This window comes from Salvelinus alpinus, chromosome 2 (assembly GCF_045679555.1).
Source record: "Salvelinus alpinus chromosome 2, SLU_Salpinus.1, whole genome shotgun sequence".
Lineage (NCBI taxonomy): Eukaryota > Metazoa > Chordata > Actinopteri > Salmoniformes > Salmonidae > Salvelinus > Salvelinus alpinus.
The window spans coordinates 63,965,732-63,983,730 of NC_092087.1; the positions used below are offsets into that span (position 1 = coordinate 63,965,732).

Consider the following 17,999-nt stretch of genomic DNA (forward strand, 5'->3'; position numbering starts at 1 on the left):
CTCTACAACATTCGCAGAGTACGACCCTGCCTCACGCAGGAAGCGGCGCAGGTCCTAATCCAGGCACTTGTCATCTCCCGTCTGGATTACTGCAACTCGCTGTTGGCTGGGCTCCCTGCCTGTGCCATTAAACCCCTACAACTCATCCAGAACGCCGCAGCCCGTCTGGTGTTCAACTTTCCCAAGTTCTCTCACGTCACCCCGCTCCTCCGCTCTCTCCACTGGCTTCCAGTTGAAGCTCGCATCCGCTACAAGACCATGGTGCTTGCCTACGGAGCTGTGAGGGGAACGGCACCTCCGTACCTTCAGGCTCTGATCAGGCCCTACACCCAAACAAGGGCACTGCGTTCATCCACCTCTGGCCTGCTCGCCTCCCTACCTCTGAGGAAGTACAGTTCCCGCTCAGCCCAGTCAAAACTGTTCGCTGCTCTGGCACCCCAATGGTGGAACAAACTCCCTCACGACGCCAGGTCAGCGGAGTCAATCACCACCTTCCGGAGACACCTGAAACCCCACCTCTTTAAGGAATACCTAGGATAGGATAAAGTAATCCTTCTAACCCCCCCCCTTAAAAGAGTTAGATGCACTATTGTAAAGTGGTTGTTCCACTGGATATCATAAGGTGAATGCACCAATTTGTAAGTCGCTCTGGATAAGAGCGTCTGCTAAATGACTTAAATGTAAATGTAAATGTACTATATACACTACATATACAAAAGTATGTGGACACGCCTTCAAATTAGTGGATTTGGCTGTTTCAGCCACACCCTTTGCTGACCAATGTATAAAATCGAGCACACAGCCATACAATCTCCATAGAACCAACATTGGTAGTAGAAATGCCTTACTGAAGAGCTCAGTGCCTTTCAATATAGCACCGTCATAGGATGCCACCTTTACAGTTAGTAAAATGTCTATGCCTCAGTCAACTGTAAGTGCTGTTATTGTGAAGTGGAAACATCTACGAGCAACAACGGATGTCGATTATGGCAGCCCCCGCATCTCTCTGATTCAGAGGGGTTGGGTTAAATGAGGAAGACACATTTCAGTTGAATGCATTCAGTTGTACATCTGACTAGGTATCCCCCTTTCCCAATGGCAGCGAGCTTTAAACCACTTGCTTATGGTGATCTTAGGCTTGTGTCCGGCTGCTCGGCCATGGAAATCCATTTCACAAAGCTCCCGATGAACAGTTCTTCTGCTGACGTTGCTTCCAGAGGCAGTTTAGCGGTCCCGTTCTGTGAGCTTGTGTGGCCTACCACTTTGAGACTGATCCACGTCTTCGGCGCCCGGGGAACAGTGGATTAACTGCCTTGCTCAGGGGCAGAACGACAGATTTTTACCTTGTCAGCTCAGGGATTCGATCCAGCAACCTTTTGGTTACTGGCCCAACGCTCTAACCATTAGGCTACCTGCCGTTTGACTCTGGAGCAGTGGAAACACGTCTCTGGAGGGATGAATCACACTTCACCATCTGGCAGTCCAACGTACGAATCTGGGTTTGACGTATGCCAGGAGAACGCTACCTGCCCCAATGCATAGTGCCAACTGTAAAGTTTGGTGGAGGAGGAATAATGGTCTGGGGCTGTTTTTCATGGCTCGGGCTAGGCCCCTTAGTTCTAACAAAGGGATGCTACAGCATACAACGACACTCTAGACGATTCTGTGCTTCCAACTTTGTGGCAACAGTTTGGGGAAGGCCCTTTCCTGTTTCAGCATGACAATGCTCCCATGCACAAAGCGAGATCCACACAGAAATGGTTTGTCGAGATCGGTGTGGAAGAACTTGATTGGCCTGCACAGAGCCCCGACCTCAACCCCATCGTACACCTTTGGGATGAATTGGAACACCAACTGCGAGCCAGGCCTTATCGCCGAACATCAGTGCCCGACCTCACTAGAGCTCTTGTAACTGAATGGAAGCAAGTCCCCGCAGCAATGTTCCAACATTTAGTGGAAAGCCTTCCCAGAAGAGTGGAGGCTATTATAGCAGCAAAGGGAGGACCAACTTAATATTAATGCCCATGATTTTGGAACCCAGATGTTTGACAAGCAGGTGTCGACATACTTTTGGTCATGTTGTGTGTAAGAAGTTAAAGTTTTTAAATAGTTAAATGTACTTTAGTAAAACATGTCTAGTGAGATCTATCTCTCTTCAACATCAGATTTGCAACTTTTCTGTTCACAATCTAGATCTGTCTCTTTACACTACACAAGTATCTCTCCTGGACCTAGTTTGTGTCGTCATAGTAGTGTAAAGAGGCCATTACTATACATGGAACAGGCCTGGCATACAGACCTACCCTTGTGCTGAGTACATTGACACAGCCTAGCTCCCTCCCTGGGCCTCCCCGGGGCCATAGTGTGGATGACGTGCCAGTGCCCTACTGGGGTATATGTGATGTTCAGGGGGGTGAAAAAACAAACATGTTTGTGGGACCTTTTCCTCCTCCCTCTTTTGCGCTCTCTCTCTTCTCCTCCCTGCAGAACTGGTAAACCTTTGCACCTCAGACTGTCATTCCACTTTAGAAGAGAATCTGTATTTACACTGATAAAGAGGTAGATTTTCATTGTTGTTAAAATGAACCTGAAGGAGAGGCAGAGTGAGAAATACACTGTTTGAGGGACTGTGGGTCATCTAAAGGTTTTCAAAAGTTGTTTTACAGTAAACATCCAGGGAAAAACTTAAGAAAAACAGTTGTGTCCTGAACAAGTGTGGTCTGCAGTTAATTGAAATGTTTATGCAATAATTATGAACTGATTCGGCACGTAGACCTCACATACTCAGGAATAGACCCAACACATTTCTCTAATAGAACATGGGAAAACAGATCATTGGGAAGATCATTTCTATTTCACATTTCTGAGGAGGACAAAGGACTTTTTTTTTATTTGCCCAGAGGCTACATACACCATGGGACATTAAATGTTTGCTTGAAAAACCTATTGGAGACTCCTACTAGTTTCTATAATTTTTGGTGGGTGCAGATGGATGCCAAAAGAACCACATACCAAAAAAAAATCACATAGAAATGTATATATTGCGGGTTAGTATTGAATGGAATCATGAGAAAAGAAGTAGGCCTATTTTGTAGTGTCATTATTTAAAAAACATTTGCAACAGTGGAAATTTGGAGTAGGTTTGTAATCAAGTTCGCCCACTCCTAAGTGATATCCTGCCAAAAGAGCAGAAGTTTGCATAGTGCAAACATGTGCCAAGAACACAATGACCAAATACTGTTGATAAACCGGTGAAACGTCAGCCAGAAATCCCAAATATGAGGCAGGATTTTGGCTCTGTATACAGTACACTGCATGCAGACCTGGGTCATGTTCATTATGCACCAAATGGAAGAAAACGGAAACGCTCATTTTCTGTTGCAAAATGTTTTAAAGAGCATTCAATTGCATGCCCTCATAAACATGACCCAAATCCCTGAGGCTCATGGGAAATGTGACATCTGGTAAATGCACTTTTAGGAAGTTAAATAGAAGAGAAATATAGTTGGGGGCGGTCAAATATATTTGGGAAGTCTGACTATTTGCTTTAGATGTCACAGGCGTGGATAACGCAAGGGAAAAGTTACCCCCACCAACACACAAAAGCAAAGGTGAGCAAACCTCTGGTACATAAATTGCCCTAACATGCCAAAGGCTTGTCAAGACAAGAGAAAGTTTAAGGTCTGGTGTAATCTTAGTAAACTGTCTACTTAGTGACTGCTTCGCAATCCTTTTTGAATATTAGATCAAACTTAATCTTTTACCAACAAATGCAACAATAGCAGAGAGAACGGTTCATTTAGTTTCTGTATGAAGCACTTTAGCAATGAGAAGCTTTCTTATTTGTTATGAACTTAAGTAGTACACTCAAAGTGTGATTCAGTGATTCCATCTATCAATTGGGCTACATCCAAAATACCAAAAACAATATTTACCAAAGTCATCCTGAAGCAAAAAATAATAATAATAAAACATCAATTTCTGATAAATAATTATTAGATGCTGCAACATCAGTCTTTGCAAGCAAAAAGTATACTCTTTCAGGAAAATGCTGAGTTCCTGTAGTAGTGTGATTTGGAACATTGTGCACTGTGCTGAAACATCCACTTGGGGTTTTAGCTCAAGACACATTGAGGGGAGGGAGGGGTATGTGGGATACATTACAGACACATTCAAGCAGAAAACTGAATTATAGGTAAAATGAGGTAAACAAAAATTGCATCTCAGACCTATCCTTTCAAAATTCAGTCAGAGCAGTATTGGATATTCTGGACGGCTGAGTGCATGAATGAACATTGTTAGATAGGGGAGGTGCTGTACATTCTTCAACTTTTCCCCGAAAGTGAGTTGCCACTGCTGTGTTTTATGTACATTATTATGTAATGTTACATAATGTGCAGAAAGGGGAGCTCCTGTGGTTACATATACCACTAGAAGCTCATGGGATAGGGGCAGTGATAGGCAAGAGCCAAATTTGAGGTCTTGTGAGCGGAAACTTGAACATTGTGAGAACTTTGTGCTTCTTTCGGCACACGTTTACAGTGAACACAGTTTTAGACAGTAGCCAATAGGCTATTGTGGTTATTTGAGCATAATGTAGGCCTACCAACAAAACCAATGGAGCAAATCACATAACATTTTTACATGGAAATAGCTTTTATAAAAGTTTTTACATTATGAAGGGCTTTAATTAATGATGTTTACTTGGTCTGTGACACCATGGGCCAAATAGGTGACTGTAAATTGTATTGTGTTGTATGATGTAAGAAACCCCTTTACAAAAAAAATATCTATATTATTACCATACAGAGAATTAACCAATGTACAGTAGGCTACCCCTCTGCCTATTGGCTTATTTGCATATTCAAGCCTGTTTCAAAATACAACACTGCTCCTTTAATTAAGACATGAGCGTTTTACCTGACTGGCTTTTCAAAGACAGCTTGAAATGTAGCCTACACATTTTGTAGGAAGCAGTAACTCCCCATTGCTGACCTATACTTATCTATAACTGGGCTAATAACTCGTTAACTAGCAAAGAATATCAACAAATGTGCACACGCGGGGCTTGTGCGCTCTGATCTGGGCCCTGTTTCAGAAAGCGGGATGAGTGTATACTCAGAGTTAGTTGACTCAGAGTTGAAGGAAACTCTGGGTTTTCGGTTTCACAAAGCCAGTTCAGCTTAACTCTGAGTCAGTTACTATGGCAACATACTCCGTGAAGCTAATCTGCTCGCTGGCAGGTTTTCTTCAACTAACCCTGAGTTTCTCCTCTTTAGCTGAAGCCTGCAGACTGAAGGTGTAAGGGTGTGTCTTTTTCTTGAAGAGCCAGTTGATATTTAAGCACAAATACACCGCAGAAATCGCAGTCGGGAAAGGGTGATCAGACCCCGCTTGGATGTTTTATCATTCCCCGATGATTATCTATTTGAGCGTTTCCGTTTTTCTGCACAATTGATCATTCATTTGAACAATATTCTCAGCCCTCATATCGTTCATATGACACATCGTGGACATGCTCTCAGTTCGGAACACATTCTTTGTGTTGCACTTCGGATTTTTTTGCCAACGAGTTTTCTATATAACATCGGTGACGCTGAGCATATTTCCAAGGCAACCGTCTGTCGGGCTGTCAGAAATGTGAATTGCACTGAAACGTTTACTGTACACTTTTGTGGTGTTCCCAAGTCACAGACCCACAAGACTCAAAGAATTCCACAAAATTGCAGGTGTCAGTCTACTCAATTATTTATTTAGTATGAAGCACTAATCAGTTAATTTTATATTTTTTAGGACTTCCATGTGTGATTGACTGCATAGATGGCACTCATATTCCTATCACAGCTCCTTCAGTAAATGATGCAAATAAGAAGTCTTTCCACAGCATTAATGTGCAGGTAGGCCTAAATACTAGCCTTTAGCATTCCAAATGACAGATACTTCACAATACAGCTACTGCAGCTAATTACTGTTCTGCACTGTGAAGATCATATGTGATGCAGCCCACATCATCAGCAATGTGGAAGCAAAGTGACCTGGGTCTGTGCATGACTCGCAAATTTTCTGTGAGTGTACACTGAGCGCTAGATTTGCCCATGATGAGTTTATATATATAGCTATATCCTACTATAATCAACATTTTCTTTCCACCTATTGCAACTGAAAATGTAAACTGTATACTCGTAATATCATAGGAGAGTTCGATGGTTACCTGCTCGGTGACCGAGGGTACCGCTGCCAGCCCTATTTGCTGACCCCTTACCCTGATCCTGAGCCCGGCCCGCAGCAACATTATAACTTGGCTCACTGCAGGACATAAGCCAGGGTAGAGATGACCATTGGGATGCTCAAGGCCCGGTTTCAGTGCCTTCGTAATCTCAGGGTCACCCCAGAAAGGGCATGTGACATTATTGTGGCATGTGTGATTCTCCACAACATTGCCACAATTAGAGAACAATGTCCTACTCAACCAGTGAACGATCCTGATAATGAGCCTGACCACCCCGCTGAAGCACCAGATGGAAGAGCAGAGACACAAAGTATCAGAGACACAATATGCTACCATAATTTCTGATTGACCCATCACCTCCCCAGTGTCAAATAAAGACAATGCCTTTCTTTTTATGAAGGCGTCTTTATTTCCTGCCAGTGCAAATGCAGTACAGTAGTTAATATTTATGTTGTTCAACCAAGTAAAATCATCCACCTGTGGGCACCTCACCCACCTTTAACTGATGTTCCAGCTGTTGTATTTCAATTTTTTTTGTATCTGCAGCCTTATGTGGTCAATTTCTAAATGACATTTTAAAAATTGTTTCTCTAAGTACAGCTGTTTCACAGGGAACTATAGGAACACAAAAAAATGACATTGAATTTCACAGTGCCAGGTCTACCTAGTTTCATTGTAAGTCATGGGCCAATGCAGAACAACATCTTACTGAGGTAAGTTGTACTGTGGAGGTGGATGGACCCTCCTCCTCATTGTAATTTCCAGCATTGCTCTGTTAGAGAAAAATTTGCAAGTTTTATTATGGTACAACACTATCATCAACTGTTAGTTGTTATTTTTGACCTCAATAGGCATCTCTGTAGCTTCCCACTGTGGCAGCTGACAAGGTGTCTTCATCATCCTCCTGTAATGAAAATGAACAATGTTGGTGTTCTACTCTAACCCATTATGAAAAATCTGTTATGGCAGAAGGCTCCACCAGACAGATTACACCATCAGTAGCTGGTAGAAGATGAAAATTAGACAGTTAAATAACTTTACCCAGAAAAGCGCCCCAACTAATTTGAATTTTGTTTTTACAACAGTGTGCAGGCCACATCCCAATTTCAAATATATAACTCGGAGTTACCTTAAAATAGATTGATGTCTGAAGGACAACTAAGAATCTGAAAAAGTAACAGCAGTCAATTACAAATAATTATACCGCTACAAGAAAATCAGTGTGCCAAGTAGTGTCTAAGATGGATGGGTGGGAATCACTGAGGTAACACTGTGGCAAAAGGATGAATGTACATAGATTATTAATTTGAATAACTAACCTCTTATGTAGGCCCTTGTGTCCTGGGGGGTGGTTGGGTCAGATGAGGTTCATCCAGAGATTCCTTTAGCAATAGGTCACCCACTGTTTTGACTGAGGGCCATCTCTTTAGCTTCGGAGTGGTGGTGGACCCCACCTTTTTTTCAGCCCTCAGCCTTTTTTCTATTGGCTATAATGTCCAGTAAGCACAACATTTGGAGACTTGTATGTATGAAGGAATTTAGGCATTACTTTCAAATAGACAATATTAAAATAGTGGCAGTGTTGGGATGGCTGCAAAATGTAACTTTTTTTTGCTTAGAAAAATTTCACTAACTACTTAAATATATCACATGTTGAATGTAGCCACTGGATGCTGTTTAATTCGGTAGGGTAGGCTAATCATCACAATTGCTTGTAATGAAATTATACCTTACCTGTTTGAAGTATATTTTTAGATTTCATCTTCAGTTGATGCCAAGTACGTTTTCTGCCTGTTGGGTTGCACCTGCATAAATATTAAACACACACACACACACTATATAAAATGTTGAAAAGTGGGACACTCGAGATGCATTTTTTTTTCTCCAATTAATACTCACGCATTGACTCGGTCAGCAATTTTCTGCCACGCCAGCTCACGTTCTTTTGCTGCTGCTACTGTATTGCTTTTTTTCTTAAATATATATTCATAATCTGCATATGCATTCATTAATATTTATAACTCCACTAGGGAGAAGTAGGAGGTTCGAGACATTTTTTCTCCTGTTGTGATGATGAATCATGTTATCGGCTTTTTATCTCCTCATGCACATGCTTTACTCAGGGTTAATTTAACTCAGAGTTGATTGAACTAATTGATATCAGCTGTCTGAAACCGAAAACTCAGAGTTTGACAGCTCAGAGTTCAGGTTTAAACTCAGAGTTTGTTAAACCTGCTTTCTGAAACAGGGCCCAGGTGCGACAAAACCAGGGCCGGTAGGACCTACCTTGTTGATAGTGTTGTTAAGAAGGCAGAGCAGTGCTTTATTATGGACAGACTTCTCCCCATCTCAGCTACTGTTGTATCAATATGTTTTGACTAAGACAGTATACAATCCATGGTTACTCCACGCAGTTTAGTCACCTCAACTTCCACATTATTCATTACGATTTGTCCCAAATACAATGTTTTTAGTTTTGGAAATATTTAGGACTAATTTATTCCTTGCGACCCATTCCCGAAACTAACTGCAGCTTTTTGGTAAGTGTTGCAGTAATTTCAGTCACTGTAGTGGCTGACGTGTATAGAGTCATCCGCGTAATATAGACACACAGGCCTTACTCAAAGCCAGTGTGGATCACATTTAGCCACTTATGCAACTTATATTGAAGACAACACATTTTGTATGATATTTTGCATGACTTAATTCGTGTTTTATGTCCAGAATATTTGCAAATTATTAATTGCATAAATGTTTAGAAAGTCTTAAATCGATGTGTTCGACTTTCTCCAGATTCGGTACTCCAATCTACAGCCTAAACTCGTCGACCTCGACACATAATTGAGATGTCCTGTGCTAACGTTATCCAACTCCTAGTTTAGCAATTCCCTTTGTCTCCAAACTACATGCAATACTAGATAGCTAGCTATGTCTACAACCTCTAAAGTTGTACTGGGCATTTCTGTGATACTTACGGTGAGCACCGTTGCAGGAGTGCATCTCAAGCAAAACTGGGACCAAGAGGTAAACAATTAACGTTAGCTAGCTAACTACTAGCTAGCCTACGGACCAGCTCAATTACTGTACACTCCAATTCCTAGATAACGTTAACTAGCAAGAAGTCATAGTAGGGTACAATGTGGCCCATTCAAAAGTCCGTTGCAAATTAGCTAGCTACATTGAGAAAGTTGTAAGCAGAAACATTACCTTTAGCCAATGTTACCTAACTAGAGTTAGCATTTTCATACTGTTCTGCTAGCATACAGCTAACGGTAGATGGCTACATGCAATACTAGATAGCTAGCTATGTCTACAACCTCTAAAGTTGTACTGGGCGTTTCTGTGATACTTACGGTGAGCACCGTTGCAGGAGTGCATCTCAAGCAAAACTGGGACCATGAGGTAAACAACACCTCTAGCCATAATTTTAGACAGCTTTTACAGTGTTTTTTTTTGTTTGTTCTTCATCAGAGACTTCATGCGGGAGTACTTAGAGACATTGAACGTTTGGAGAGGAAGAGAGAGAACCTGCGAGTGCTCGAGCAACAAAGAAGTCTGACCAAGGAGCTCAAGGCAGAGCGCGACAGGAGAGAATCTGGGCAGCAGGGCTCCGATCAACCCCAGGCATAACTTCTTTGACAGCCTTCACAATTGTTATGTAGCCACGTGTAGTGTAGTATGGTTAATGTACGTGTTGAAATATTGATAAAGCAATGTAGTACACCATAGTTTGTTTTCGAACTGGGCTGGGCTGTCTTTATGCAAATTGCCTTTTACAATAGACATCTTTGTAGATTCTCTGGCCAATGATTTATCAATTACGGGTTTGGAGAAAATGTAAACTAGCTGACACTGCAGAAGCCATTGCCACCCTTCTGGATAGCTATTGATTGTCACTGGTTTTGAAAAACATATAGGGCAATGCGTGGCATGCAGTTCGTTCCCTAAAGGTAGGCTATACATAGTGTTTAGTTAGGTAGTAGGCAACGTTATGATTTCTCTCATAGAATAAGGAATCCCTGAATCATACTGCTTTTATTTGAAAATGTCCTTACCCAATTGTGGCTGGTAAAACTAAAACTCTTCACTCTATCTACCCAGGAGTAGACTGTCTGACTCCACCTGGTTATGATGGAAAGCGGTGGTGAGCAGAGGGGCCAAGTGGAAGATGAGGCCATGTGCACCTCTGCCTCGGAGGGGCTGGAGGAGGGTGAGGTGGAGGGCGAGACGCTGCTCATCGTGGAGTCGGAAGACCAGGCCTCGGTGGACCTCTCGCACGACCAGAGCGGTGACTCGCTCAACAGCGATCTGGGGGAGGATGCCGAGGGTGGCTGGAACGAGGACATGGCCTTCTACTGTGACAAGTGCCACAAGTGGATCCCCATCGGTGAGAGGAGGGCCAGGCAGCCCCTGGGGGGGAGAGCGACCTCTCCCTGCGACGGGGCATCGTTCTTTCTCAATATCACTTAACACTTGCAAATTTGTCACTACAATTTGGACAGAGTATATTTTACGCTGTTATTTGCTCTGTAATTTCAGTGGGGTTGGCCTTATCTGTTCATCCATAGATATTATAAAGGGCTGCTGTTCCGTATTTGGATGTCATGTCGTGTCCTGTTGCACCGTACATGCTTTTCAAATAAAGAATGAGAATGAAATGAACAGAATGCCTTGTCTCTTAGCAGTCTTTTTATTCTCCTCCGCACCATTCAGCACAGCTGCACGGAGAGCAACCCAGCTACCTGAAAGGAGACAACTTCTTCAAGTTCACCTGCTATGACTGTACAGAAGATGTCAAGGAGACCTTTGAGAGGATGAGACTCACCTGGCAACAGGTACATGTGCCACAATGAAGCACTTTGGCAGTTTACAATAAAGAACTGATTTGCAGTGCAGCTTACGTAAGATAATAACATGAATAGGGTCAAATGAGGAACACCTTAATAATACAAACATATGGGGCTAAATATATGGGTCAAGATCCTTATCTAAAGTATGACCAAGTATAAAATTGCAGAGTACTATATATTGTATATTGCTGTAGACTTTTTCATTGATTATATTTGTTCTGGGCAACAGCCCTCTGAAATGAGTACTGAACGAATGTCATATATTATTTTCCTGGTTTTCACTGCAGTTCAGTGTGTTTTCTGTTTTATTTCAGGTTGTTATGTTGGCCATGTACAACCTTTCGTTGGAGGGCACGGGGCGTCAAGGCTACTTTAGATGGAAGGAGGACATCTGTGCCTTTATTGGGAGACACTGGACCTTCCTACTGGGCACCAGGTTAGAAAGAAAACAACCTTAATTTGGTTGTCAGTTGGTAAGGTTTTGATAACAGTTTGCATACAACCCTAAAAATGTCAACAGAAAACCTGAATTGTTCAGTCAATTATCAGAATATCAAGAGTGGACATATTTGGAACTTTACCCAACTTTTGTGGAAAGAAGAGCTATGTTTGAGTTATTCTTTACAAGTCTAGTGTTTTGTAAATGGATAGAGTTTTTGATGCATCACCTTCACCTGCAGGAAGAAGACTTCCACGTGGTGGAGCACGGTGGCGGGCTGTTTGTCGGTGGGGAGCCCCACGTTCTTCCGCTCAGGGGCCCAGGAGTTTGGCGAGCCAGGCTGGTGGAAGCTGGTGCAGAACCGTCCACCCACCCTGCGCCCAGATGGGGACAAGTCCTCGGTGGCCTACCTAAAGTCTAAAGGTGAACTGCGGAACACTCATAAATAACATTAAGTTTTCACATTTTCAGACACAACCAAAGGATTATTTTGTGTGTTAAATAGACTTATTTAAGAAAAGTCAAGGGGGGACATGACTTTAAAAATGACAGGGATATTACAAATGTTAAATTATTGTTAGAGGTAGTTAACCCTAAGCAGTTTGCAGAATTGTGCAAAGTCTGTTGTGCGAATCAATTACTTGTTTTTGAGGGATAACCAGCTACTGTTGAAGTGGAGTCCAAATAAATTCACCCCTCCAGGCGACTGTACATGCATGTGTTTTTGATTGAGCATTTAGAGCCCTTTTTGTTTAACCATTTTTGCTTAGCTGGCGTTTGTTACTTTCTCAGCCGCCTCCAAGCCAACCCTGGAGCCCATCATCACGGTGGAGGGCTTACGGAAGCGTGTGGGCCGTAATCCGGTGGAGAGTGCCATGCAGCTGAAAGAAAAGCGCTCACGCACCCACGAGGCCAAGGACATCCGGCGGGCGCAGAAGGAGGCGGCGGGGTACATGGATCGCAGCACCTCCTCCACGCCTGTCAAGTTCAGCGGCCGTGGCGGTGGGAGGCGACCCGACTTTGTCCTGGAGAAAGGCGAGGTGGTGGACTTCTCCTCAATGAGCTCCTCGGACCGAACGCCACTCACCAGCCCCTCGCCGTCGCCCTCTCCAGACTTCTCTGCACCCGGCACCCCCGCCTCCCACTCAGCCACGCCCAGCCTGCTGTCGGAGGCTGACCTCATCCCTGACGTCATGCCACCAATGGCGCTCTTTCACGGTAAGAAGTCTTGATCTTGGAATTTTTAGTCTAGATAGAAAATGAAAGGAACCATTCAAAATACAGTTACTGTTTTAGTGGTAAGCAGTCCAAATTTGTCCCACAGGGGCAAGATGAGAAATGGTGTCAGATAGCATTTAATACCACAATGTAAGATTCGTGGGTGTGCCAATCAACAAAAAAACGTCAACAATGGAGCAATATTCCAAGGTGCATTCCATGCCAATATCAATTTATTTCTAGGATATACAGTATCTGTCTGTAGTGCTATAGGAATAAATTACTTTCTGTGAGAACAACGTTTCAGAAATCATATTCCTCAAAAACTAAATTAGTTGAAATGATCAGTGAATGGCTGGAAATCTCACAGAATGTATTGTTAATATTTCCCATTTCTGATTTGAAACTCCAGATGACGAGGAGCTAGACGGCGAAGGCTTCATCGATCCCGGCATTGAGTACATCCCCTCACCCAGCATGTCCCTGGGCACTGGCACCCTTGTCGTTCGCAAGAAGCTGCGACCAGGAGCGCACATCAAGCAGGAAGCAGAGAGTGATGAAGAGGAGGGCCGTGACCGGGACGATGAAGACGACGAGAGAAGGGGGCACGGCAAAGGCCAATCCAACGTGGCCAGGGGGGCATGGGGTGGCGGGGAGAGGAGGAGGGGAGTCCTAACAGAGAAGGGGGAGGGTTTGCCTCCCTCAGAGCCCCGGTTTGCCCCCCTCAGCCTTTATGAAGAGCGTGTGCTGCTGCGGCGCCTGGAGGCCTGTCCGCAGGCGCTGGCAGTGACTGCGCAGGCCAAGCGGCTGCACAGGAAGCTACTGGTGAGGCAGGCCAAACGCCAGAGAGGGCTCCCCCTGTTGGACATCGATCAGGCGGTCAGCGCCACCCTCAGTCTGGTGGGAGGGGTGTACGGGGCCCAGGAGGGGGGACAGGGCCACTACGGGGGCTCCGGCACGGGGAAGTACCGCACCACCAGCCAGGATCTCCGAATCCTTGACCGCTTCCAGGTACACCTTCACTACCACAAGCACAGATGGCAAATTCGTTCACAGATCACACACACAAATGTATGCACTCTCTGTACTCTTGGTCGCTTTCGATAAAAAGTCTGCTTTGTGGCATTTATTATTGCGATTAAATTCTGATTTGTTATGAGCGGTCACGAACTAGAATAACGAGAATGAGAGGAATGGTTGGAATATTTCCAAACACATTACATCACATGCGTGATACATCTTTTGCTTTGATCACACGTCTATGGAATGCATTTGATCCCTTTTAGACAACGGTGTCCAGCAGAAGAGGGTACCACCAGCCCACAGTGTCCTTCTGGCACCGGATCATGGGCTTGGACGCCAGCATAGACCAGGGCATCAAGAGCCCGTACACCTCCCGCACTCTCAAACCCTTCATAAGGTATGCCACACGCCCTTACCTCCTTCATGAGGCACACCACATGCAGCCTTATACCCCTAATATGATAAGAGACATTTGTGACCACCTGACCTATGACATTAACCTGTAATTAAACCCTGATACTCAAGGTGAGGTATAACAATCACAGCATGGAAGGAACCAATATTATTGTGGCTCTATTCATGCCGTTTTTCTCTGTTACGTGCAGTATGTAGCCCTCCTGAACGTGCCCCTGAATGTGCCCAATATCTTTATTACGTTCAGATTGAAATGCATTGTGAAGAATAGTCATTCCTCTCTGACACACAAATAAAAATATCATGTTGCCTCTATTCATGGCATTTGTTTTCTATCCAATCTCCTGGGTCATATTCACTAGACACCAAATCGAGAAAGAAAATGGACTGAAACGGAGAGTGACAATTTGAACTTCTCCAATAAGAAACTTGTTTTTGTTGCGGAATGTTTTCCATTGCAAAACGTTTTGCTACGGTGTGCACTAATGAATCCATCACCAGGAGGGACTACGAGAACAAGCCTATGAAGCTGAAGATGTTGGCGGAGATCCGTGCCTACCCCCACAGGAAGGACCCCCTCTGGGACCCAGATCCAGAGGCCCCCATCGACTACTGTTACGTCCGGCCCAACCACATCCCCTCCGTTAACTCCATGTGCCACGACATCTTCTGGCCAGGTAGGAGACTGAACAGGGCCATGCTATCATGTTTGGATTTTTATTTTTTATTTTACTTGATAATTTTTACATTTCAGACTAGGGCTGGGCATTATACCATATTTTACTAGATACCGGTATTTATGCGCATACCGGTTTGGGTTTTTACTTTACCTTATATAACGGTATTTGAATGTTTGGTTTGTTAAATGTGATACGCTGTGTGTAACGTCCATTTTTATAGTTTACTCCGCTACTTGAGTCATCCCTCTCTCTCTCTCTCTCTCTCTCTCTCCATGCTGCTTTCCACACAGACCTAGTCCCAACCCGTCATTCAAGGAGCGCATTTGTTGTTGCTTGACCACGAGACACTTTCGTTCAGTCTGCATGGTCAATGCAGCACATGCAACATGTTGATGACAACGATGTTTCCTCTTTGATCTTAATATAAATCCACAAGTGTTCTATAATTACAATATTAGTTTGTGTTCCTACAATCTGCAAACAGCTAGTTTGTATTTTCTTAGCAAGTTAAGCTAAATCGTGTTAGCAACTAATGCTAATCGCTAGCTAACTAGCTAATAAAAGTCCTGAGTCAGAGCAAACGTAGCTAATACAGCCTGATACCAGTACTGGTGGAGGCTTAAATCTGCATGTTTGTGCAACATTATCTTTAAATCAAAGAGGAATAGGCAACGCATGAATATGTTGGCTATTTGAATAAAGATTTAATGTAGCCAAAGATTATAGGGTCCCCTAGGAAACACTGAACATCACTTAGTTATTTTCCTACCATGTCACAATAACTCGTAAATGGCATTTTCACTCGTTGTCATGTCAAACAACTGTATTCAAAGTGCCCACTATTATTTATATTGTAACTATAGAATTATAATAAACATATTTACATGATTCCAAAAGTTCACCCAAGTGTTTTGATCTAAATCGCAATTGCAACATTTGGTTAAAAATATGGCATAGTATTTTTGCCCATATCGTGGCAGAGTGGAAAGGATCTCAAATGAGGGTAGGAAATGCAGGAAATTATTTTTGGTTGAATTGAACAGTATAAAACAATTCGAATGGAGATAGACCCATTGAAATAATTTAGAATATGTGGTGCCACGCACTACTCATGAAGCAAATGTATAACTTTTATTAATCAAAAACATAAAATACGGTCCAAAATTTGAAAAATACCTTGAAATGATATTTTGGCCATGTCTCCCCGCCCTATTTCAGACTGGGAACTTAAAAGGGACATTCATTTGGGGCTGAGGCATATTGCTGGATCTTCACAAACCATGTTGTGGGACTTGGAGTCATCTTGACATTAGACTACTTATAAAATGTCTGACAAACATTGATTTAAAGTGTTGAAAGTGTAATATTCTTTTAAATATGTTCGTGTGAATGCAGATGGAAATATTGTCCTTGTAAAATAAATCACATGGAAGCATACAACATTGTGCATATTTATTCTACTTTAAAATATTCCCCTCAAAGTTTTAGATTGATGGCTGATTTTCTCTCTGGCTCTCTTATCAGGCGTGGATCTCTCCGAGTGTCTCCAGTACCCAGACTTCAGCGTCGTGGTCCTTTATAAGAAGGTGGTGATCGGCTTTGGGTTCATGGTGCCGGACGTGAAGTACAACGAGGCCTACATCTCCTTCCTGCTGGTGCATCCCGAGTGGAGGAGGGCTGGAATCGCTACATTCATGATCTACCATCTCATTCAGGTATGGTATCATAACTAAAAACAACAATACTACAGTTGCAAGCAGCAATTAAAGGGTCACTATACTATTGTCTACATAAAAAGTGGTGAAGCACAGCTTTTATAGAGACTCTAAGCCACATTGTATAGAGCCATACTGCCATCATATACATGCCATTGTAATATACACTAAGTGAACAAATCATTAGGAACACCTGCTCTTTCCATGACAGACTGACCAGGTGAATGCTATGATCCCTTAAGGATGTCACCTGTTAAATCCACTTCAATTAGTGTAGATGAAGGGAAGGAGGTCAAAGGAGGATTTTTAAGCCTTGAGACATGGATTGTGTATGTGTGCCATTGAGAGTGAATGGGCAAGATTTAAGTGCCTTTGAACGGGGTATAGTCGTAGGTGCCAGGCGCACCAGTTTGAGTGTGTCAAGAACTGCAACGCTGCTGGATTTTTCATGCTCAACAGTTTCCCATGTGTATCAAGGATGGTCCACCACCTTAAGGACATTCAGCCAACTTGACACAACATTGAAGCATTGGAGTCAACATGGGCCAGCATCCCTGTGGAACACTTTTGACACCTCAAAGAGACCATGCCCCAACGAATTGAGGCTGTTCTGAGGCCAAAAGGGGGTGCAGCTCAATATTAGGAAGGTGTTTTGTACACTACTGGCGCTTAGTGCTTTTTAGACCAGAACTAACTTGACCCTACGGCTACATTAGATTTAGTCAAGTTAGCTCAAGACTGCTATAAATACCTATAAATAAATGACCGTAAAATGAACTTAAATTGTTTGGATCGATCTACAACCGCACAGGTTAAGTGGTTGAAAAAAGGGAAGATGTCTTTTCAGGCAAGGTTCTCTTTTCCCCCACAGACCTGCATGGGAAAAGATGTCACTCTACACGTCTCGGCCAGTAACCCTGCCATGCTCCTATACCAGAAGTTCGGCTTTAAGACTGAGGAGTACATCTTGGACTTTTACGACAAATACTACCCGCTGGACAGCAAGGAGTGCCGACACGCCTTCTTCCTGCGGCTACGGCGGTGAGACAGGAAACGGGACAGGCCAGTATTCAAGCCATAGAAATATAATTACTAGAATGGACAGTCCCAAGTAAATTAATGTTCCATTGGTGAACTGGTAGCCATATTGAGTGTACTAGTCAAATTGTCGTTGTCTGTTGTAGGGTTTGTATTTCTATACAGGCAATCAGTCAGAAGGAGTAAAAAATTAATCTGGAAGTGCCTGTGCTATTCAGTGTAGCCATTGTATGAACCTATGGTGAGGTGTATTTTTTGTTGGTCCACAGAAGAGACTGAAGGATGATATTTTATTGTAATTTTGTACACTCGCATTTCTGAATAATTCTGCAGCCCAAGTGGCAATTATATAAAGAAAAAAATCATTCACATTCCGAATTCTGTCTTCATTTG

General features: G+C 43.2%; 2 protein-coding genes and 1 long non-coding RNA gene across 4 annotated transcripts; 2 read left to right on the forward strand and 1 right to left on the reverse strand.

Moving 5' to 3' along the window:
* Window positions 1–7,007: 7,007 nt before the first annotated feature.
* On the reverse strand, window positions 7,008–8,359 carry LOC139566483 (uncharacterized). Its single transcript, XR_011673121.1, has 5 exons — window positions 8,129–8,359; window positions 7,964–8,034; window positions 7,549–7,716; window positions 7,359–7,395; window positions 7,008–7,133 (listed from the first exon to the last, which is right to left on the reverse strand). It is a non-coding gene; the product is annotated as an uncharacterized lncRNA (long non-coding RNA).
* Window positions 8,360–8,675: 316 nt separating this feature from the next.
* pet117 (protein PET117 homolog, mitochondrial) lies at window positions 8,676–10,896 on the forward strand. 2 transcript variants are annotated; one of them, XM_071387697.1, is made up of 4 exons: window positions 8,676–8,769; window positions 9,023–9,253; window positions 9,701–9,853; window positions 10,331–10,896. In XM_071387697.1, exons 2-4 carry the CDS (start codon window positions 9,158–9,160, stop codon window positions 10,334–10,336), a joined length of 255 nt encoding a protein of 84 aa, XP_071243798.1. In that variant the 5' UTR covers window positions 8,676–8,769; window positions 9,023–9,157; the 3' UTR covers window positions 10,337–10,896. The 2 variants fall into 2 exon arrangements, with proteins under 2 accessions (XP_071243798.1, XP_071243788.1); XM_071387687.1 differs by lacking the exon at window positions 8,676–8,769 and having other exon boundaries at window positions 9,022–9,253.
* Window positions 10,358–17,977, forward strand: LOC139566451 (cysteine-rich protein 2-binding protein-like). Its single transcript, XM_071387632.1, has 10 exons — window positions 10,358–10,616; window positions 10,943–11,064; window positions 11,394–11,515; window positions 11,760–11,941; window positions 12,311–12,736; window positions 13,149–13,747; window positions 14,023–14,156; window positions 14,675–14,850; window positions 16,378–16,568; window positions 17,440–17,977. The coding sequence occupies exons 1-10, from the start codon at window positions 10,358–10,360 to the stop codon at window positions 17,611–17,613; spliced, it is 2,385 nt and encodes a 794-aa protein (XP_071243733.1). The 3' UTR covers window positions 17,614–17,977.
* Window positions 17,978–17,999: the final 22 nt, after the last annotated feature.

What these genes read in the sequence shown, in the direction of transcription:
- LOC139566451 (XM_071387632.1), top strand. Translation starts at nt 10,358, where the DNA reads ATGATGGAAAGCGGTGGTGAGCAGAGGGGCCAAGTGGAAGATGAGGCC. An exon ending in CCACAAGTGGATCCCCATCG is followed by an intron (nt 10,617 to 10,942) that starts GTGAGAGGAGGG and finishes CGCACCATTCAG; the next exon opens with CACAGCTGCACGGAGAGCAA. An exon ending in ACTCTCAAACCCTTCATAAG is followed by an intron (nt 14,157 to 14,674) that starts GTATGCCACACG and finishes ATCCATCACCAG; the next exon opens with GAGGGACTACGAGAACAAGC.
- pet117 (XM_071387697.1), top strand. Translation starts at nt 9,158, where the DNA reads ATGTCTACAACCTCTAAAGTTGTACTGGGCATTTCTGTGATACTTACG. An exon ending in AGCAAAACTGGGACCAAGAG is followed by an intron (nt 9,254 to 9,700) that starts GTAAACAATTAA and finishes GTTCTTCATCAG; the next exon opens with AGACTTCATGCGGGAGTACT.